This window comes from Schistocerca piceifrons, chromosome 11, assembly GCF_021461385.2.
Source record: "Schistocerca piceifrons isolate TAMUIC-IGC-003096 chromosome 11, iqSchPice1.1, whole genome shotgun sequence".
Taxonomy (NCBI): domain Eukaryota; kingdom Metazoa; phylum Arthropoda; class Insecta; order Orthoptera; family Acrididae; genus Schistocerca; species Schistocerca piceifrons.
The window spans coordinates 150,465,024-150,488,838 of record NC_060148.1 but is presented as its reverse complement, the minus strand read 5'-3'; the positions used below and the strand labels follow the sequence as shown (position 1 = coordinate 150,488,838).

The 23,815-nt window shown below is 44.0% G+C and overlaps 1 protein-coding gene across 1 annotated transcript in view; it reads left to right on the top strand.

The window, feature by feature from the left end:
• The first annotated feature begins 246 nt into the window (after window positions 1–246).
• LOC124719834 (poly [ADP-ribose] polymerase tankyrase-1-like) overlaps window positions 247–23,815 on the top strand; it is a 45,346-nt gene continuing 21,777 nt past the window's right edge. Inside the window, exons 1-2 of the mRNA XM_047245021.1 lie at window positions 247–977; window positions 13,922–14,041. Of these exons, the coding sequence (XP_047100977.1) occupies window positions 412–977; window positions 13,922–14,041 (686 nt within the window). The 5' untranslated portion in view covers window positions 247–411. The remainder of the gene's footprint in view (window positions 978–13,921; window positions 14,042–23,815) is intronic.

The window sequence follows — 23,815 nt, the reverse complement described above, 5'->3', positions numbered from 1 at the left end:
CACTATCACATCGGAAACAGTGGACCTAGGGATGTTAAGGAGTGTGGAAATCTCGCGTGCAGACGTATGACACGAGTGACACCCAATCACCAGACAACGTTCGAAGTCGATGAGTTCTGCGGAGCACACTAGTCTGGTTTCTCAAGATGTCTAATGACTACTGAGGTCGCTAATACCGGGTACCTGGCAGTAGGTGGCAGCACAATGCATCTAACATAAAAACGCATGTTTTTAGGGGTGTCCGGATATTTTTGATCACGTAGTGTACCACGATGTTGCAGTTGACTTGTTACGAACAGCTTTTACTAGTTTTCGCCGCAAACAAGTCTGGACAAGCATCGTAAAGGTCTTGCGGGTGGTGCAGAAGGGAGAAGGGCTGCTCACCGGCGCTGTGTTTCAGGTTTATCTACAATGGCGGCAGTTAAAGGCGTTCAAGTGGCTGGCGCCGTGGACCTGGGTGCCCTTCTCGACGCGGGGGAAGGTGCCGTCGTCACCCTGGTGGTGGGCGAGACGCAGCTCGCGGCCCACCGCGCTGTCCTGGCCGCCAGGAGCCCCGTGTTCCAGGCAATGTTCCAGCATGACACGCTGGAAGCCAGCAGCGGAAGGGTCAGCATTACAGACGTGGGGGGTGAAGTGATGAGGCAGGTGCTGTCCTACATCTACACCCTGCAGACCCCCCAGCTGTCCGGCACGGCACAACACCTGTTGGCTGCAGCCGACAAGTACGGCCTGTCAGCCCTGAAGGATGTCTGTGAGCAGCAGGTGGCGGCTCAGCTGACCACTGAGAACGCAGCGGCCGCAGCTGTGCTGGCAGTGAGACACTCGTGTCCGAAGCTTACAGCGGCCGCCATCGCCTTCATAAAGGCCCACAACTTTCAGGTGTTGGCCACGCAGGGCTGGGCCGACGCCATGTGCAGCCACCCTCAAGAACTGATCGAAGTGAGTCGGCTGCTCGCTGATCCACCAGCGGAAATCAGGTAAGCACCAGACAAGCCATTCCTTTGAGCTTCCCATCTCTACATGATTTTGTTTTTGGTTGCCACGCCTATATAGTTTGCCAGTGAGTTTCCTTTGACGTGTGTGTGTGCTGTAATACACACCATCATTGATGGACATTTACTAACAGCTTACAGTGTTTATACTGAATTTTCATAAGAGCCTCTACGAATCTGCAAAACTGAATTCTGTTTATTAGCAGTCAAGTTATCTAAGAAAACAACATGGCAGATTGAAATTTTTCATGGACTCATAAACTGTTTGGGCTTTTAAGGGGACCCACACCCTGCCTATCTAACCCATGTTAATTTAGGCAAGTATCTGAGCCATTTCTGATAAAAACTATTTGGTGCAGAACATTAATATTTCTACTGTATGTTGCATGATGCTAATAGAGTCAACTGTGCTAAAATCTACTTTATCCATTTTATAGTTTTTAAGGAATACTTTTTTAAATTTATTAACAAAAAATAATAAGTTTTTTCTGCAGAAAATATTTTTTTCTGAACTTCATAATGGGGGAATATTAATGATTGTGATACCAGAGGTGGCTTTTTATGTTATGCAGAGTCTCGGAAAATTAAATTGATTCGTCTATGATAGTTTCTGATATAATGGGGCCTAATTTACTGAAAATTTTAGTTTTCAAGAAATTGACTTTAAAGAAAAAACTTTTGAAATACAGTTAATTAAAAGTGTCCTGCTGCATATGATGGCCCTTCTTTGGCCTCTAGTAGGTCTTCCAGCTTCTTTTCCACCTTCCTGGATGTTTATCTTGCTTTCTTGGCCATATCAGGTGCAGACCTGTCTGCGTCGGCTATCCTCATTTTATCGCAATGTTGCAGCCCAGTGATCATACTTTCACCAAGATTAATTCCCAGCTTTTTCAGTACCCAACACTTTCCACTATTACCACAATTGAATGTAATAACAGCATCATGAACTCCAAGTTTCATTGTATGCACACCTACAAATACAGTTTTAGCAAGCTGGTTCCAAATTATGCTGCTGAAACATTCATTTGGGTTCTGTGTCTGCCCACGCAGACATTTCCTTAGAAGGTCAGCATGAGCCAAATCTCTGAAAATAGGTTTAATTGCTGTAATAACAGCAGCAGGATGAGAATTCTGGCGAGAATAAGATTCTTCAGTTGCCTGAACGCTATAGTATTTGCACCACGAATTTTCTCCTGATGGACACAATCCATGACATGGCTTATCATCAGTAGAGGACTTATGGAAGAATATGGCCCAAACGTCTCTCTTCATTGCCTCCAAATTCTCTTTATTTCTCCTGATTGCCTGCTCATAGTGTACCTGCAAGTTTTCTATTTCAGTTTTAGATAACCGACCCTGTCCGGTCAGTAATTTTCCATCTTCTAATTTTTTTCCTCTCATATCAACAGTTAGTTTTCTCAGCTTTGTTCTCAAACGTTTATGAAGATGGCCTACATATTCTATTTTGCTAATAATGGCATATCTATATGGCTTAGAGTTCACCACATTGTTGTATGCCTTGCTGTCACCATCGCCCAAATATTGGTGTACCGTGCGCCTCTTGTTTCTACGGAGCGATGAAATATTTTTTGTACTCCATGAATTTCCATACCACCACTTGTTCCTGTAAAATTAGCCACACAGTTGTGTTCTTAATGTTCATTGACTTTCCAATATTTGCAATATTTAGACATTTTCTCAACATCTAACACTTTACCAGTGTCTACACTCGTGGCAGTCACTACTCCATTCAGAGAAGTATGTCCTCTTTTCTGCCAACTTACATCAACTGCAACTGTAGTACCCATACATCCACCATTTTCTTGCACTGCTTCGCTAGCAGCCATTTTCATGCTTTCCTCACTGACCTCACATACAGCTTTCTCTAATATTGCAGCCAGTTTTTCAAATTTATTTGGTAGTTGATGTAAGTTCATCACTGCACAAAATGTTCTCCCTCCAGCCATGCCCTTGCCAGTGGATCGTAAGGCATAAACTAATCTAGTATTGATTTCATAAGGGCGACTTGCATCTGGTTTTGAAGAACTCATAAATGAAATGACAGCTGAGCATTTAGTGCAAATTAAATCCAAAGCAATTGCTAGGCCTTTTCTCCCACTTGCACCTTTACAAATTTTCATACTCTGTGACTCACCACACTGTCTACATTGAACACATTTAGAAATTACATCTGATAATATTCTCAAATTTATAATAATGTTACTGCACCCCTTGTCACTTACAGCAAATTCGTTGTAACTCTCTTGAAATGGTGAGAGCGTCTTTAATGATGCACTTGTTGAATAATTACAATTAGAAACATCGTTGCCAGGCGACATAACCTCTTGTAAAGAAAGCCTTCTAAACTTGTTTCCTCTAAATTGTCGTTTCTTGAAAATGCCTTTAAGTTTCGTCATCTTCAACAAATACAACAAAACACACGTAAACAGGCAATGCAAAGGTAAGTATAACATCTACTCGCAATCACACATGAACAAAACTAACCCCGTGTTTGAAGGCGTGTTGTTTACAAACAGCAGGAACAAAAGAATACCGACTGTTGCATTCCAAGGATAGCCAACACACTCGGGCATAAAAAAAATCCCTAACATGCAATACGGGATACAAAGATTTAAAATGTTTGCTGAAATGTTGGTGACAGAAAAGTGGGCATGGCACATAGACACATGTGGTAGGAAAATGCTCTTTAAAGGCTTGAAAAACATTTTTTTTTCAGCAAAATCATTTTCAGAGTACTTAAATAAAGCCTTAATACATTGAAATATGATGAAAACCGAAAATCAATTTTTTTCGACCTGAACCGTGGTGTGGTCCCCTTAAACAATCCGAGCTCATTTGCAGTCATTAGGTATGTTACACTGCTTGTCTACAGCAAATCGATATTTAACTTTTGGCATCAAGCCATTGAACCAATGATGTGTTGATGGTGTACTTAGCTTGTGTCATTCTTGCTGTGCACACAAAGATGTTCCGCATTGTACACAAACAGACACAGTGATGTGTGCAGTTTGCAGCTAGGCAGGCGAGAGCTATACCTTCTTCTGAATGATGTATGGATGACAGTGCATTTCTTTAAGAAATGTAGTCTCTAGTAGTTAAGTTGCACTGCTGTTGCTGCTGAAAATAAGATATGTATAAATGATGTTACGCTACAAGAATATGAGGAATAAGTATATCACTCTTTACCGACACCAGGAACATTGTAGTATGCTGCAACACACTTTAAGGAGGCAAGAGATATATCGACATTATTCAACATCTCATACTGCCATGCAGTAAATCATGACTTGGCGAAACTGTTAGATTTACTAAAGCCTCCCAGTGTTATAACATCATCCCCGCAATCCTATCTCACAGTAAGCATTATGTGGCACCTACACTGTGGAGCTGACAGATGTATGGCTGCACACCTCAGCAGCCTGACCTGACAGTGCCAGCTTTCACGAGTCTCTCATGAGATACTGGCACAAGTAGGGAGCCTTGCATTAGTATTGATGATCGCACTGGAGGACACTAAAACTCAACGTCTGACAAGCATAAGACACTCGTCGGTGCCTGGACTCGAGTAACAAACCCGTCTCTAATGACGTCACTGTTGTCAGGACATTAAACACCAATCTCCTACTCCCCATCAAATAACAAAGAACCATTCAAGCGCCTCTGTAACTGGTCACTCCTGAACGTGTGAATGGATTGGTGGTGTCATATGAAGGGCGTATTTCAATAGTGGTACAAGTCCATTTTTGTTCATATTGAGATACAGAGTACTAAAGTTAAATGAGCGCTGAAAAATCTGCAGTTGAGATACCAGAAATATTCAAGCATATGGCTTCTTGCTAAAGATGAACCTTACTTTCTGTTTGTTGGCTCATTAATTTCAGAAGCATTATAGACAGAAAAGTGGAGGTAATGGACTTGTCCCACTACTGACATAAGCCCTTCATATAGGCTACAGAGGAAGGCTAGTGGATGTAAAACATAAAAATTAGAGCATATACAAGGGCTATGCCGAAAGTTTCTAGCAGAATGTGTGAAAAAAATTTTATTTGCAAAAAAACGTTTACAACTTTTCAAAATACTCTCCATTAGCATGTATACATTTTTCCATTCTCTGAAACCACTTACAAAATGTGTCAGTCCAAGCTTCTTTTGGGATGTCACTTAGTGCACTCTTGTACACTGACATGGCCTCTTCAGCTGATGATAACCGTTGCCCTCGAATTTTTTGCTTAGTCTTAGGGAACAGAAAGAAGGCACAGGGGGGGGGGGGGGGGTCAGGTCAGGTGAATAGAGGGGATGGGGCAACACTCGCACTTTTTCCTTCTCCAGAAAGTCCATCGTTCTGGCAGCACAGATGCATTGTCGTGATGCAACAGAAGGTGCCCACTCTTGGACTTTGGATGCTGTGACTTCCATGTGGCGATGAGTTTTGGAAGACAATCGTTCACGTACCATTCAGCATTGACTGTACGACGTGTGTCCGAGGTCACAGAGGTGAGATGCCCGATCTTTGTGAAAAAAGTTGCCACCATCTTTTTCCCAGAGCTCCGACTTCGTCGAACTTTTGTGGGTGGTTCCTCCCCTGGAAAGCACCACACAGAAGACTGTCTCTTCGTTTCAGGGTCGTAATGGTAGACCCACGTTTCATCACCTGTGACGATATTGTAGGTGTCTTGGGACTTCCCTCCATTGAATTTTTCGAGCATGAAACGACACCAGTCCACTCTCGCCTCCTTTTGGCTTTCTGTTATGGAATGTGGAACCCAACGGGCACATCTCCTAGTAAGGCCTAAGTGACTATGAACGACGGTCTGTGCTGCTGTTGATCCAATATTTAGGGTCCCTTCAATGTCGCAAAACGTAAGATGTGGATCTTCTTTGATCATTTTCCTCACAGCATCAATGTTTTCAGGAGTCACAGCTGCTGCTGGCCGACCAGGACGAGGTTCATCTTCAATTGACTGCCGACCCCTCGAAAACTCGCGAAACCAATTTCCAACTGTGGTCCTAGAAGGGAAAGCTTCACCAAAAACACACAGCCTAGAAGAATGGCATTCTTCGCTACTTAAACCCTTTTTATAATCGTAAAAAATCAAGGCGCGAAAGTCGCGGCGCGACAGTTCCATCCTGCACCGTCTCTGACTCAGCACTGCCTGTGCTTTCTTACCGCGCTGTAGGGGTATCACCGCTAGCCAGGTTAAATTGGAAATAACGCACAGAAAATGTTGTGGGGATGGCTAACCGAAGACTGCGTTTCACTGGCAGGACACTTAGAAAATCTAACAGATCTACTAAGGAAACTGCCCACATTACACTTTTAGAATACTGCTGCGTGGTGTTGGATCCTTATCAGATAGAATTGACGGAACACATGGAAAAAGTTCAAAGAAGTGCAGCACGTTTTGTATTATGGCGAAATAGGGGAGAGATTGTAGTTGAAATGATACAGTATTTAGGGTGCACATCATTAAAACAAAGCCGTTTTTCGTTGCGGCGGGATCTTCTCACGAAATTCAATCACCAACTTTCTCCTCCGAATGTGAAAATATTTTGATGACGCCGACCTACGTAGGGAGAAACAATCACCATGATAAAATTGTGGAAATAGGAGCTCGCACGGAAAGATATAGGTGTTCGTTCTTTCCGCGCACGATACGAGATTGGAATAATAGCCACATAAATGTGATTTGTAGAGTATCCACGTAGATGTAGATGTAGAGCCCTTATGTATTGTTCACATAGGGAGCGTGAGGACAATATGAGAGTAATTACCGCAGGCACAGAGGCATTAAGACAATCATTATTGCCGCACTCCATGCTGAATGGAACAGGGAGAAACCCTAATAAATTGTACAATGAGACGTACCCTCTGCCGTACACGTCACGATAGTTTGCAGAGTATACATGTAGATGCAGATGTAGATTCTGAGCCTTCCCTTCACATTCCTAGCCACCTGAGTCCAACAGTAGCTCAGAATATTTGTTGTACTTAGGTATACTTCCTTGTACAACATGCAAAAAGGGACCATGTACAGTGACTGACAGTCTGTACTGCATTCTGGAGGAGATAGTATCAGATCTCTAACCTTTCTTGTTTGAAGTTATCTATTGCGTTATTAAAGGACATTAAGCGAATTCCACCAAGTTTCCTACTACTCTTGCACAGCATGTGACCGTCCACATCCCATGTATTGGAGTCACTAATAAATCTCCAACCTACTTACTACTGATGAGAAGTGTAGATCCAACAATCCTTTCTTACATACTGTTTCGTAGGTACCTACGTTTCATTCAAGTCTAGTCACTTTCTTTCGAATACATTCAAATAATGTACAGTAGTAGTGGGCTACTTGCCAAACTATAAACAGTCTCTTTGAAATAACATTGCGCAGATAATATGGCACCGCCTAGGCTTCTTTTACTTCTACTTTTAGCCTTTGTTGCACTTTTCTCAATCTCAGCCTCTCTAGTTCAACGTAATTTGGAAGCAGAAGACATTAACTAAGATTTCCACTGCGCCGGGGCTCAAACCTATCTCTTCTTGCTTATTAGGCACAAATGCTAACAATTACGCCACCGCAGCACTAGGTACCATACTGGTTAACAGTTCTTCCTAATAAGCAAGAAGTCGCGCGTTCGAGTCCCGGCTGCGGCACAAATTTTAATTCACCTCGTCTGCTTCTATCATTATCGCAGATAAAGAGGAGACTTAAAATGTCTCAGGAGAACTTTAAATATAAGTAATTTACTATGAAAATTAATGTGTGAAAGTGAAATATATCTCCACTGCTGCCTTTGAATAAATCGTAATAGTGAAACGTTACACATAGATGTAGTTCCATATGCTTCAAAGTAACCTTTGGAAACGCTCTTGATAATTTTTATACAATACTTATTTTAATTCCTAACCTTTACCTTCTTCATCCACTTGGGATGCACACACTACCGCCTGGTAGTTCTGCATCTGCTCATGATAACATCAACATACCATAAAACTTCTCATGCACCTCTCCTGCATTTCCATCTCAAGCTTCTGTACTAAATTAATACCCCCACAACAACACGTTATGTTGCCATAAATCTCTCTCTCTCTCTCTCTCTCTCTCTCTCTGTCTCTCTCTCTCACACACACATACACACACACACACACACACACACACACACATCAATGATTATTATTCAGCTTCCAGACATTAGGTAGCATGCTATCTCCTCACAGGCAGAATACATAGCTAGCTGACTTTAATTATTACATTTATAGAATAAAGTTTTCTTGAGTCTTCATAGAAATGAACTTAGTCATTTTCTTATGTAGACTCTTTGTCATAATTTCCACTAACATCGACTGCTCCATTCAACAGCTGCTTTTCCATTCCAAATCTCGTAAGTACGAATACCGACTACACCAGAGTACCCCACTAAATAAAATTTTTAATTTTGCTGAAATGACAACGTTTGATCAAATTCCACGTTTTAGCACATTTTTTCATTGATTCTCTTTACTGATCTTCCTCACACACTAACCAACACTGCAATCAGACAATGCGTAATGTTCGCCTATTGAGTTATAGTGCTTCTTGCCCTTATGTATAAACTCTATTTATTGAATAATATTTAAATTTCTGTCTTAATAGTTTTATGACAGTCAAATATCGTATTGCCTTAGCTCCATTCTGTCGTGAATCCTCACCTTTTTGCACGGCACCTTCTCCGAATTACCTTCCCTGCCATGTTCAAAACTTGTAGTCCTCCTGTGTACTGTCTGTGCTTCGTATAGCCCTGTCCGTGACCCATGAGCAACGAACACTTTGAACGCAATTTCATGATCATATGTTTAGATTTTTTTGAGTCATCAATCTTCTGACTGGTTTGATCCTGCCCGCCACGAACTCATCTCCCATGCCAACCTATTCATCTCAGAGAAGCAGCCGCGACCTATGGCCTCAATTATTTGCTGGATGTATTTCAATATCTGCCTCCATCTACATTTTTGGCCCTCTACAGTTCCCTCTAGTACCATGGAACACATTCCATGACGTCTTAACAGATGTCGTATCATCCTATATTTTCTTCTTGTCAGTGTTTTCCAGATATTCCATTCCTCTCCAATTCTGCACAGAGCCTTCTCATTCCTTACCTTATCTATCCACCTAATTTTCAACATTCGTCTGTAGCACCACATCTCAAATGCTTCGATTCTCTTCTGTTGGTTTTCCCACAGTCCATGTTTCACTGCCATACAATGCTGTGATTTAAACGTATATTCTCAGAAACATTTTCATCAAATTGAAGCCTATGTTTGATACTAATAGACCTCTTGGCCAGGAATGCTCTTTTCACTAGTTTGTTTTTGTTGTTCTGCTTGCTCCTTCCTTCATTGGTTATTTTGCTGCCTAAGTAGTAGAATTCTTTAACTTCATCTACTTCGTGATCATCAATCCTTATGTTAAGTTTCTCGGTGTTCTCATTTCTGACACTGCCATTACTTTCGTCTTTCTTCGATTTACTCCCAGTCCGTTTTCTCTAACCATTAGACTGTTCACACCATTTAGCAGATCATCTAATTCTTCTTCACTTTCACTCAAAATAACAATGTCATCAGCGAATCATATCATTGACATCCTTTCACCCGGATTTTCAATTCCACCCCTGAATGTTTCTTTTATTTCCATCATTACTTCTTCGAAGTACAGTTTGAACATTATCGGCGAAAGACTATATCCTCTTTTTAATCCGATCACTTACTTCTTGGTTGTATACTCTTATTATAACCTTTTGGTTCTTGTACGAATTGTATATTACATGTCTCTTCCGATAGCTTAGCCCTGTTTTTCTCAGAATTTTGAACATCTTGCACCATTTACATTGTCGACCGCCTTTTTCAAGTCATAAAATTCTATGAATGTGTCTTGATTTTTCTTTAGTCCCGCTTCCATTATCAACCCCGATGCCAGAATTGCCTCTCTGGGGCCTTTACCATCCTAAAGCCAAACTAAGAGTCATCTTACGCATCCTCAATTTTATTTTCCATTGTTATGTATCTGAATCTTGTAAGTAACATTGATGAATGAGATTTTAAGCTGACTGTGCCATAATTCCCGCACTTATCAGCTCTTGCAGTTTTCGGAACTGTGATGATATTTTTTCCGAAAGTCAGATGGCATGTCGTCAGACTCATACATTCTAGACACCAACGTGAAACGTCGTTTGATGCTACTTTCCCAATGATTTTAGAATTTCTGATGGAATGTTATCTATTTTTTGTGCCTTATTTGATCTTAAGTCCTCCAAAGCTCTCTTAAATTCTGATTCTCATATTGGATCCCCCATCTCTTCTAAATCGACTCCTGTTTCTTCTTCTATCACATCAGACAAATCTTCCCCCTGATACAGGCCTTCAATGTGTTCTGTTTTTTACACATATCCGTTCTCTCCTCTGCGTTGCACTCTCAAAGGTACCACCTTTGCTTTCAGTTTCACGGAAGACTGTTTTCACTTTCCTATATACTGAGTCAGTTCTTCCAACAATCATTTCTTTTTCGATTTCTTCACATTTTTCATGAAGCCATTTCCTCTTAGCTTCCCTGCACTTCCTGTTTATTCCATTCCTCAGCGACTTGTATTTCTGTATCACTGAATTTCCATAAACAATTTTCACTTCCTTATTTCGTCAGTCAACTGAAGTATTTCTTCTGTTACCCATGGTTTCTTCCCAGTTCCCTTCGTTGTATCTATATTTTTCTTTCCAACTTCTGTGATTGCCCTTTTTAGACATGTCCATTCCTCTTCAACTGTACTGGCTACTGAACTATTCCTTACTGCTGTATCTATAGCCCGAGAGAACTTCAGGCGTATCTCGTCATTCCTTAGTACTTCCCTATCCCATTTCTTTCATATTGATTCTTCCTGACTAATCACTTAAACTTCCGCCTACTCTTCACTACATTGTGATTTGAGTCTATACCAGATCCTGGGTAAGCCTTATAATCCAGTATCTGATTTTGGAACCTCTTTCTGACCATGATGTATTCTAACTGAAATATTCCAGTATCATTCGGCCTTCTCCAAATATACCTTCTCCTCTTGTGATTCTTGAACAGAATATTCACTATTACTAGATGAAACACAACTCACTTAGTCTTTCTCCTTCTCATTCCTTGTCCCAAGCCCACATTCTCCTGTAAAACTTTCTTCTACTCCTTCCCTAGAACTGCATTCCAATTATCCTTGACTATTAGACTTTCATCTCCCTTTATGTACCGTATTATCTTTCCAATATCCTCATATATACTCTATAGCTCTTGAGGATGTGACATCTGCATGTATATTTGAACTATGGTTGTCGGTGTTGGTTTGCTGTCGATTCTGATAAGAATAGACCTATCACTGGACTGTTCTCAGGAAACACTCTCTGCCCCACCATCGTATTCATAACAAATCCTAGTCCCGTTTTACCATTTGCGGTGCTGTTGATATTACCCTATATTGATCTGATCAGAAATCCTTGTCCTTTCCATTTCATTTCACTGATCCCTACTGTACCTAGCTCAAGCCTTTGCATTTCCCTCTTCAGATTTTCGAGCTTCCCTACCACTTTAAAGCTTCTGAGATTCCACCCCCTCACTCGTAGAACGTTTCCATCCGTTGGTTATTCGTGTCTTTTCTCATGATCAGCTTCCCGTTGGCAGTCCCCTCCAGAAGATCCAAATGGGGGACTTTTCTGGAATCTCCTGCCAGTGGAGAGATTATCATGAAAATTTTTCAGTTACAGGCCACATGTCCTGTGGATACACATTGTGTGTCCTTACTGAAGAGATTTCCGTTGCCGTCTCCATCCTCAGACCGTTGATCATTGCTGATTCTTCCTCCTTTAGGGACAGTTTCCCACCTGAACCTCTATTTGCTTCTCTGTCCCCTTTTATAAGGCCGCTGGCAGAGTGAGGGTTACTTTTTATGCCAGAAGTCGTTGGCCGTCAATGCTGATTATTAATCCAAATTTAAAGACAGGCGGGTTTCGAACGCAGGACCGAGGACATTTTGATTGTTAATCAAAGGCGCTAAACCTAGACCACGTAGTGCTGTTTATATTATGTACATTCAAATACGTGGGACAGCCTGATTACTGCACTGCTAACTCCAGATTGATCATTGGCTGAAGTGACATATTTGACCTTTCCTGCCTAATAACTCTGCTCTCATTCCAGCAACTACTTTGTCCTTATATTTGTTTTTAGTTTGTGCTTCATTTGGAACAATTTCTTATTTATCATACTAAGCTATGGCTGTAGAAACTGATTAGTCTTTTTGGAGCCCCAAGTGGTTCATGTTGAGTGACTGACTACCTTTGTTGGTGGAGTGTGCTCTGTCATACACTAGTGGCTATGCACATTGGATGCATGTATTAGTCATTGCCATACTGGCGTATCACCCGGCGTGATGGTATGGGGTGCCATTGGTTACACGTCTCGGTCACGTGATGCTGATGATAAACAGGTATTCGTTGGACAAATATATTATACTAGAACTGACATGTGATTACATTTTCATGCAATTTTGGTGCATAGATCGTGAGAAATCAGTACCCAGAACAACCAACTCTGGCTGTAATAACGGTCTTGATACGTCTGGGCATTAAGTCAAACAGAGTTTGGATGGCGTGTACAGGTACAGCTGCCCATGCAGCTTCACACAAGATACCACAGTTCATCAAGAGTAGTGACTGGCGTATTGTGACGAGCCAGTTGCTCGGCCACCATTGACCAGACGTTTTCAATTGTTCAATTCGTGAGAGATCTGGAGAATGTAATGGATCTGCAACATGCGGTCGTGCATTATCCTGCTGAAATAAAGGGTTTCGCAGGGATCGAATGAAGGGTAGAGCGACGGGTCGTAACACATCTGAAATGTAACGTCCACTGTTCAAAGTGCCGTCAATGCGAACAAGACGTGACCGAGACGTGTAACCAATGGCACCCCATACCATCACGCCGGGTGATACGCCAGTATGGCAATGACTAATACATGCATCCAATGTGCGTTCACCGCGATGTCGTCAAACACGGATGCGACCATCATTATGCTGTAAACAGAACCTGGATTCAACCGAAAAAAATGACGTTTTGCCATTCGTGCACCCAGGTTCGTCGTTGAGTACACCATCACATGCGCCCCTGTCTGTGATGCAGCGTCAAGGGTAACCACACCCATGGTCTCCGAGCTGATAGTCCATGCTGCTGCAAACGTCGTCGAACTGTTCGTGCAGATGGTTGTTCTCTTGCAAACGTCCCCATCTTATGACACAGGGATCGAGACGTGGCTGCACGATCCGTTACAGCCATGCGGATAAGATGCCTGTCATCTCGACTGCTAGTGATACGAGGCCGCTGGGTTCCAGCACGGCGTTCCGTATTACCCTCCTGAACTCACCGATCCCATATTCTGCTAGCAGTCATTGGATCTCGACCAATGCGAGCAGCAATGTCGCGATACGATAAACCGCAATAGCGATAGGCTACAATGTGACCTTTATCCAAGTCGGAAACGTGATAGTACGCATTTCTCCTCCTTACACGAGGCATCACAACAACGTTTCACCAGGCAACGCCGGTCAACTGCTGTTTGTAAATAAGAAATCGGTTGGAAACGTTCCTCATGTCCGCAGGTTGTAGGTGTCGCCACCGGCACCAACATTGTGTGAATGCTCTGAAAAACTAATCATTTGCATATCACGGCATCTTCTTCCTGTCGGTTAAATTTCGCGTCTGTAGCACGTCATCTTCGTGGTGTAGCAGTTTTAATGACCAATAGTGTATGTATGTAGACAACTGCTCATCAGTATTATTTGTGGTATGCTGCCCTCTGGCCACCATGAGAACACGCCCGCCTACACTGCCCCTCTCTCTTCGCAGCACACCAGCGACTACAGAGGAGGGGCCCGCCACCAGTGCTCAGACACCTGCCACAGCTGCACCAGTCACGTCTTCCCAGCACACCCCTCCACCTGACGACGCCGCTGTGTCTCGCTTACGGTGAGTTGCAGCAATGTACACTCCTGGAAATTGAAATAAGAACACCGTGAATTCATTGTCCCAGGAAGGGGAAACTTTATTGACACATTCCTGGGGTCAGATACATCACATGATCACACTGACAGAACCACAGGCACATAGACACAGGCAACAGAGCATGCACAATGTCGGCACTAGTACAGTGTATATCCACCTTTCGCAGCAATGCAGGCTGCTATTCTCCCATGGAGACGATCGTAGAGATGCTGGATGTAGTCCAGTGGAACGGCTTGCCATGCCATTTCCACCTGGCGCCTCAGTTGGACCAGCGTTCGTGCTGGACGTGCAGACCGCGTGAGACGACGCTTCATCCAGTCCCAAACATGCTCAATGGGGGACAGATCCGGAGATCTTGCCGGCCAGGGTAGTTGACTTACACCTTCTAGAGCACGTTGGGTGGCACGGGATACATGCGAACGTGCATTGTCCTGTTGGAACAGCAAGTTCCCTTGCCGGTCTAGGAATGGTAGAACGATGGGTTCGATGACGGTTTGGATGTACCGTGCACTATTCAGTGTCCCCTCGACGATCACCAGTGATGTACGGCCAGTGTAGGAGATCGCTCCCCACACCATGATGCCGGATGTTGGCCCTGTGTGCCTCGGTCGTATGCAGTCCTGATTGTGGCGCTCACCTGCACGGCGCCAAACACGCATACGACCATCATTGGCACCAAGGCAGAAGCGACTCTCATCGCTGAAGACGACACGTCTCCATTCGTCCCTCCATTCACGCCTGTCGCGACACCACTGGAGGCGGGCTGCACGATGTTGGGGCGTGAGCGGAAGACGGCCTAACGGTGTGCGGGACCGTAGCCCAGCTTCATGGAGACGGTTGCGAATGGTCCTCGCCGATACCCCAGGAGCAACAGTGTCCCTAATTTGCTGGGAAGTGGCGGTGCGGTCCCCTACGGCACTGCGTAGGATCCTACAGTCTTGGCGTGCATCCGTGCGTCGCTGCGGTCCGGTCCCAGGTCGACGGGCACGTGCACCTTCCGCCGACCACTGGCGACGACATCGATGTACTGTGGAGACCTCACGCCCCACGTGTTGAGCAATTCGGCGGTACGTCCACCCGGCCTCCCGCATGCCCACTATACGCCCTCGCTCAAAGTCCGTCAACTGCACATACGGTTCACGTCCACGCTGTCGCGGCATGCTACCAGTGTTAAAGACTGCGATGGAGCTCCGTATGCCACGGCAAACTGGCTGACACTGACGGCGGCGGTGCACAAATGCTGCGCAGCTAGCGCCATTCGACGGCTAACACCGCGGTTCCTGGTGTGTCCGCTGTGCCGTGCGTGTGATCATTGCTTGTACAGCCCTCTCGCAGTGTCCGGAGCAAGTATGGTGGGTCTGACACACCGGTGTCAATGTGTTCTTTTTTCCATTTCCAGGAGTGTATGTGCACAACTGGTGCGTTAACGAATACTTACGGTAAAAAACTAATTCAACTTTCTCTCAATTTTTCCACAAAAGACGTAACGTTTCTCACGAAAAATTACTGCTTTTTTGTAGTTTTTAAGTTATAATGTGGGGAAAACTAAAATCGGAGAAGGTGGATCCAGTGAGAATTATATTCAGTTCTTAATCATTCAGTCGCACTTGTATGGGAAATATACGGGGTGTTACAAAACGGTACGGCCAAACTTTCAGTAAACATTCCTCACACACAAACAAAGAAAATATGTTACGTGGACATGTGTCCGGAAACGCTTACTTTCCATGTTAGAGCTCATTTTATTACTTCTCTTCAAATCACATTAATCATGGAATGGAAACACACAGCAACAGAACGTACCAGCGTGACTTCAAACACTTTGTTACAGGAAATGTTCAAAATGTCCTCCGTTATCGAGGATACATGCATTCACCCTCCGTCGCATGGAATCCCTGATGCGCTGATGCAGCCCTGGAGAATGGCGTATTGTATCACGGCCGTCCACAATACGAGCACGAAGAGTCTCTACATTTGGTACCGGGGTTGCGTAGACAAGAGCTTTCAAATGCCCCCATAAGTGAAAGTCAAGAGGGTTGAGGTCAGGAGAGCGTGGAGGCCATTGAATTGTTCTGCCTCTACCAATCCGTCGGTAACCGAATCTGTTGTTGAGCAAGCGTACTAACTCTTCGACTGAAATGTACAGGAGCTTCGTCGTGCATGAACCACATGTTGTGTCGTACTTGTAAAGGCACATGTTCTAGCAGCACACGTAGAGCATCACGTATGAAATCATGGCGGTGAATCGAGGAAGTACAGTACATACTGACGAAACTAAAATGAGCTCTAACATGGAAATTAAGCGTTTCCGGACACATGTCCGCATAACATCTTTTCTTTATTTGTGTGTGGGGAATGTTTCCTGAAAGTTTGGCCGTACCTTTTTGTAGCACCCTGTATTATACAGGACCGTATCCTTTCCCAAAGCTTTTTCATTCATATGTCTAATACAGTTTCTCCTTTAGTTCATGGTTATGTATCTTAGAAAATTGTCTTTTGAAAATGGGTATGGAATAATGGGTTTGTTACACTGTTATTCAACACATCTCATAAGTTATACAAATGAAGAATTGTGGAATGTAGGAATAACATCACTGGGGAAGTGTAGTGACTGGAGGACTGTTGGTTGTCTTAGTACAAGGAATGCGTATGAGAAGCTCTGGTGGCTGAGTTCGAAAATCATGGATGAAAGGACGGAAAATGAAACGAATTAATTATACGGTGTTGATGGTGGAAAGTCCGCACCTGCGCAAATAATTCGGCCAGAGAGTTGCAAGTCCCTTCAGTCGACACCACACTGGGCAACTTTCACGTCAATGATGAGGCGCCTTGCCGCGGTTCGCGCGGCTCACGCCATCGGAGGTTCGAATCCTCCCTCGGGCATGCGTGTCCTTAGCGTAGGCTGGTTTAAGTTAGATTAAGTAGTGTGTAGGCCTAGGGAGCGATGACCTCAGCAGTTTCGTCCCATAGGAACTTACCCCAAAAACCACAATGAAGAGGGCAACACAACACCCAGTCCCCGAGCAGAGAAAATCTGTGACCTGCCCGGGAATTGAACCCGGACCTGCTGCATGGCAGTCATACTGGTGCTCATAAGAAGCAGGGAATCCAGCAAATCCTGTTGTGCACATGATTGAGTGGAGACTGAATTTCAGGCTTCAGCAACTCTAAGTGAGCCCCTGCAGTGGATCGAGCTTCGTTGGCAAATGAGTCTCGTGTATATTGGGCATCACGTGGCATTTCTTGTGTAAATGCATCCCGAAGTTCACTTTTATTTTTGGAAATCAGAAACGTGATAGGAGAGGTAGAGACTTCCTCACCAATTCAGACTTTGTACCAGACCAGCATTCGAAAGCAGGACCTTTGCCTTCCAGAGACGAGTGCTCCAACAACCGAGCTATGCAACGACGACTCACGACCCGCCTCACAGCTTTACTTCCGTCAGTGACTCATCTCATACCTCCCAACCTTCACAGAAATTCTCCTGCGTAGCTTGAAAGACTAGCACTCTTGGAAGAAAGGATACTGCGTGCACATGGATTAGCCAAAGCCTGGGGGACGTCTTCATTCTGGAAACATCCCGTAGGCTGTGGCTGAGCCATGTCTCTGCAGTAACTGTTCTTCCAGGAGTGCTAATCCTGCTACTTATGCAGGAAAAGTTCTGTGGAGTTTCAAAGATAGGAAATGAGGTACTGACGAAAGTAGAGCTGTGAGGAGGGGGCGTGAGTTGCGCTTGTGTAGCTCAGCCTGTAGAGAACTCGTCTGTGGAAGACAAAGGTCCTGGTTTCGAATGCTGGTCTGGTACACAGTTTTAATCTGCCAGCTTCTTGCATATACGCGCACATTGTGCTGCAGAGTGAAAAATTCATTCACCGATATCGATCAGATCGTGAATTGCTATGTTTCCCACATGACTTCTTTATTAAGTCAATACATTTCGAAGTCAAATGCTGTGCAATTTGTACCTGATCAATAATTATATAGACCAATGACTAACAACAGAGACACTATTCAACATGCGTTTTGAAATTAATCAGAGCAGAATGCATCAAGTCATTGTGTGTGTAACACAGGAGTAACAAGAAGAGACACTGCAGCAATTCAAGCAATTTAATGTTGATAATAGTATAAGAAGGGTATGAACTGGCTTAAGAGTACAGTCCTACTGATATAGTGATCAATGAATTCATAGTCTGCTTACATAGGATGGTCAGCTGCGGACATCTGCAACCTGTGAATCTACTGTACATTTAAAAGCCTCTTGCAGCATAGGTAGACAACAGAAGTAGACCCACCTCGACCGACGGTAATGTAAGACACACAACGCTTATACTGAACTTACATCAGGAAAGCAGTCAACAGAAATTTGCCAAATTTGCACACAGGAACAACTGACACAACAAGTAGAAGGAAGAAACCAATGAGAAGAAACCATCGGGAAACATATTAGAAGCAATGAACAGTGAGGAAAAGTTAGCAGTCCTGGATACTCAATTTCATAGGAGATGTGGTCGTTGGGGAGCGGTAGTCCTAGGTTGAGAGACAAAAATGGCTCTGAGCACTGTGGGACGTAACATCTGAAGTCATCAGTCCCCCAGAACTTAGAACTAGTTAAACCTAACTATCCTAAGCACATCACACACATCCATGCAAGAGGCAGCATTCGAACCTGCGACCGTAGTGGTCGCGCGGTTCCAGACTGAAGCGCCTAGAACCGCTCGGCCACACCGGCCGGCTGAGAGACACGTACACGTTTTAAGATCATCTTTACTTCGCAAAAAACACAGCTCCAATTATACACACAATTGTTCCATAAAATGGGCACCTGCTTAATCTAAATTTTAATAGTAACGCTACTTATTAAAAAATTTTAAAACGCAGTGGTCAGCCAGAAGATTACAAAGCACAGTTTCAACTTTTATAATATTCGGAAATCAACATGAGGCTTAGCTCACTGGGCTAAATGCTGCTCAAGCTCCAGCCACAGTTATTACTTGAATTGCACTGAAGCTAGATATCAAAAGTCTCAGGTAAAACTGCAAATAACTAGAATTTGTCCAAGACTTAATTCAAAAGCACACACGCTGGTCAAGCTCCAGATTCAGTTGTTATCTGAACAACGTCCCAGTCTCGTACTACTACCAATCATCTCTTCTCACCGCTATTTGCTACTCCTGCATTTTAAGAATAAACAGGATGTAGTTAAGGTGCCCTGAGGCCGTGGTGACTAGGTACACGAGACACATACAACTGCTCCACAAGAAAAGACAAATTTGGTCAACTACCATCAAGGAATGAGGTGGGTGGGTCACGGGCAAGGTGTTATATGTAAAGAAGATATGCCCAGATGTCAAATACAACAGGAACCATTCACAGGTCCCGCTGCCCTTTGAGCTCAAAACAGTAGCAGCTCTGAACAAAGACGTTAACCGAGCAGTGGCTGCGTGACTGTATACAAGCACAGATGACAAAATGGTAGATATCGAAATAGATGACAGAGGGATTTAGAAACAATTAAAATCGCTCAAAAGAGGAAAGGTCGCTGGACCTGATGGGATACCAGTTCGATTTTACACAGAGTACGCGAAGGAACTTGCCCCTCTCCTTGCAACGGTGTACCGTAGGTCTCTAGAACTGCTTAGCGTTCCAAAGGATTGGAAAAGGGCACAGGTCATCCCCGTTTTCAAGAAGGGACGTCGAACAGATGTGCAGAACTATAGACCTACATCTCTAACGGCTATCAGTTGCAGAATTTTGGAACACATTATGTTAGAGTATAATGACTTTTCTGGAGACTAGAAATCTACTCTGTAAGAATCAGCACGGGTTTCGAAAAAGACGATCGTGAGAAACCCATCTCTCGCTATTCGTCCACGAGACTCAGAGGGACATAAACACGGGTTCACAGGTAGATGCTGTGTTTCTTGACTTCCCCAAGGCGTTCGATACAGTTCCCCACAGTCGTTTAATGAACAAAGTAAGAGCATATGGACTATCAGACCAATTGTGTGATTGGATTGAAGAGTTCCTAGATAACAGAACGGAGCATGTCATTCTCAATGGAGAGAAGTCTTCCGAAGTAAGAGTGATTTCAGGTGTGCCGCATGGGAGTGTCGTAGGACCGTTGCAATATACGTAAATGACCTTGTGGATGACATCGGAAGTTCACTGAGGCTTTTTGCGGATGATGCTGTGGTATATCGAGACGTTGTAACACTGGAAAATTGTACTCAAATGCAGGAGGATCTGCAGCGAATTGGCGCATGGTGCAGGGAATGGCAATTGAATCTCAATGTAGACAAGTGTAATGTGCTACGAATACATAGAAAGGAAGATCCCTTATCATTTAGGTACAATATAGCAGGTCAGCAACTGGAAGCAGTTAATTCCATAAATTATCTGGGAGTACGCATTAGGAGTGATTTAAAATGGAATGATCATATAAAGTTGATCGTTGGTAAAGCAGATGCCAGACTGAGATTCATTGGAAGAATCCTAAGGAAATGCAATCCGAAAACAAAGGAAGTAGGTTACAGTACGCTTGTTCGCCCACTGCTTGAATACTGCTCAGCAGTGTGGGGGCCGTACCAGATAGGGTTGACAGAAGAGATAGAGAAGATCCAACGGTGAGCAGCGCGCTTCGTTACAGGATCATTTAGTCATCGCGAAAGTGTTACGGAGATGATAGGTAAACTCGAGTGGAAGACTCTGCAGGAGAGACGCTCGGTAAGGGCTTTTGTCGAAGTTTCGAGAACATACCTTCACCGAAGAGTCAAGCAGTATATTGCTCCCTCCTACGTATATCTCGCGAAGAGACCAAGAGGATAAAATGAGAGAGATTAGAGCCCACACAGAGGCATACCGACAATCCTTCTTTACACGAACAATACGAGACTGGAATAGAAGGGAGAACCGATAGAGGTGCTCAAGGTACCTTCCGCCACCCACCGTCAGGTGGCTTTCGGAGTATGGATGTGTATGTAGATCTAGATGTAGAAGCCATACCCTCTGAACCTGACCAGCCACGAGCGCAACGGTTTCTCCCCTCTTGTGTTCAGCTGCAAAAGTGTCTTGCCCAGAGATAGCTGGCAGGCTGGCATCAGGTCACAACTACACAACCAGTGGAGACGTCAGCGATTAACTGTGGGACAAAGGAACAGGGAGATATCAGTGAGCACACACACTACCTAACCAATACTCAGAATTGTTTGGGACCACAAGATTCCCAGGTCCATGCGTCTTTAATGCTTCCTCATTCAAATCGGTAACAATCCCAAGAGATCAATTCTCAGTGAACGTCAGCACAGCCAATGACATGAACATCATTTGATTGCCCTGCCGAGCTGCCTCTTGCGACCTCCATCTCAGGTGGTCAAGTTTACTCGTTCACTGCCGCACACAGAGACTCCATCTGTCAAGATGACACCGCTGTTCAGGTGCTGCAGCGTCCCCGCTTGTTGCAGTAGCCTAGGTGCTACCTCCAGCTGTGTGCTCTTGCGGCACCGTGGTTGGCTGCGGTGTTCTCAAACTGTTGTGCACCTCAACAGAGCAAGTACCGTCACCGTCCCTTCTACTAGACCCCAAGGACAGTGACAGAGGTAAGAGATGAAAACCTAAAATAGTAGCCTTGTCAAGTGTTGCACACAAAACACAGGTATACAATCTAAACAGTTACTGAGACACGCTCTTAAACATAACTCTTGTGCCCCATTTGGCATTTATAGCCAATATGATTTCTGGGTTATTGGTCCCTCCTGGATTGGTCTTACTTGAGATAGAGGTACTTTCAGTGTTTACTTGGTATGCATATCCCCTATGAAAAAGGTGCCATTAAAGGCAAGATCTGTGTCAGTTCCACAGATCTGGGCAACAGCTTCCCCATCACTTTATCTGATCCCCTGCTCACTGTACTGAATTTTTTAATCACACCGTGCTCTATGGAGTGAGGTTGGCAGTCTTCCAGCATAGTTTTTCTGCACCATCCTATCATGGGTGGACTCAAAATTTTTTTATGCACGCTTTTCCATTTGTCTCTAATTTGTTCAACATCGATCTGCTCAGCAGTAAAGCATTCAGTGACAAAAAAATTCAAGAGGGTGCTCTGTTGAGTTTAAACGCTAATATGATGACGACTGGAGCCTGTTTATGAGCTTTGTGTGCTGCTGTATAGAAGGCGTATCCCAACCAAGACAATAACGAATCCCTCCATGTATAGTCCTCACGGTGGTATGTGATAAGAGCTGCCAGCAGGTTGCGATTAATCCTCTGAGTATCCCAGATTCAGAAAACACAGGGTGGTTATTCTCTCACTTTGAAGCGAAATTTCCTAAATCGCATGGAAGTGAAATCCGGTTCATTGTCGGTAACCACTACCTCACAGGACCCGAATGTGCTCAAGATGGTCTGATGGGTATTGATGTTATTGTGTGACATCATACCTCGTGTCGTGATCAACCAGTTCAACCGTGTAAGGGGGTCTACACACACCAGTATGTAGCAGTTTTACTCTTCTGGGCATGGGAATGGGTCCAGATAATCAATGTACAATTTCTCCATTGTTTACAAGATCATATCAATGAATGCCAACAATCCTTGACAAGCGCAAGTACCTTGTTTGGTTATTCCATAAGTCTTACACATGTCTATCCCAGTTTTAAGCATGGAAGTGTCCTGCTACTGGTTTCTCGTGATTGTATTAAAGAACAGTGGTGTAAATCCTTAGCCAACACGGTACAGTCGCCTCCAGCATCCCCTGCTTGAGCAATGGAAGACGTTCGTCTTTAAAAGGTAGGACCTTACTACTTTACTCTTCCTTTAGCTGACTAAATGTGTATTGGCATCCTGTTGCTCCCTTACAGCCTTGAACAATAGTAGACACTCAGTCAAAATGGTGCCCATAAGTTCTTCCGGCAAGGGCTCTTCCTCTTCCGTGAGGAGCTCTTGCCATTCCTCAAACATTCTGCTGCCTCTATCGGCCACAACTTTTTCACTCCCACAAATATGCTTAACCGTAAAATTAAAGGCTGACAACTGAACACTGACCAATGCACTGTGGCCCAGCCTGCACCCAAGTGCCTGGTTATGTCTCTAGTTTAAATTCCTGATTCTCTAGATACATTTTTTCCGTTGTAAATAATACAGCAAATGACTTAAGTTCATAGAATATTTTGCTTAGAGAGATATCAGCGCCATCGATACATATGTTGCAGTGTAGCTGTCTCCCCCCCCCCCCCCCCCAGCGTTCCTGTACCAGGATCACAGCCATTTCAGACATCGATGCATTAGTTTGCACTATGACATCCCTGTTAAAATGCGGCACAGAGAAGAATGGTGCTCTCACCAAGGCTACTTAGCCTCCCAAAGGCTAATTAATGAGAGGCCCCCCACTCGAATTTCTTCCCTTCCTGTCTCATATGATTAAGTGGCACTGACAATTGCGCAAAGTTCAGCACGAATCACTGAAGAAAGTTTGTCATCCCGATAAAGTGAACTGGCTTCTTCACATTTATTGGGTGAGGGGGGAGGGGGTGTCAGGAGTGAATGGGTTAAGTATGTTGCTGGTCAGTTTTGACCACCATTCATAAACTGGGTGCTCTCAGAAAGATATCTTCATCTGAGAAAATCGTACTTTTGATTGTGAAACCAGTTTTACTGAGCCGCTGTAGGACCTCCACAAAATGCACTAAGTGTTCGTCAAAGCTCTCACTAAATTAGACAATATGGTCAAGGTAAATACAG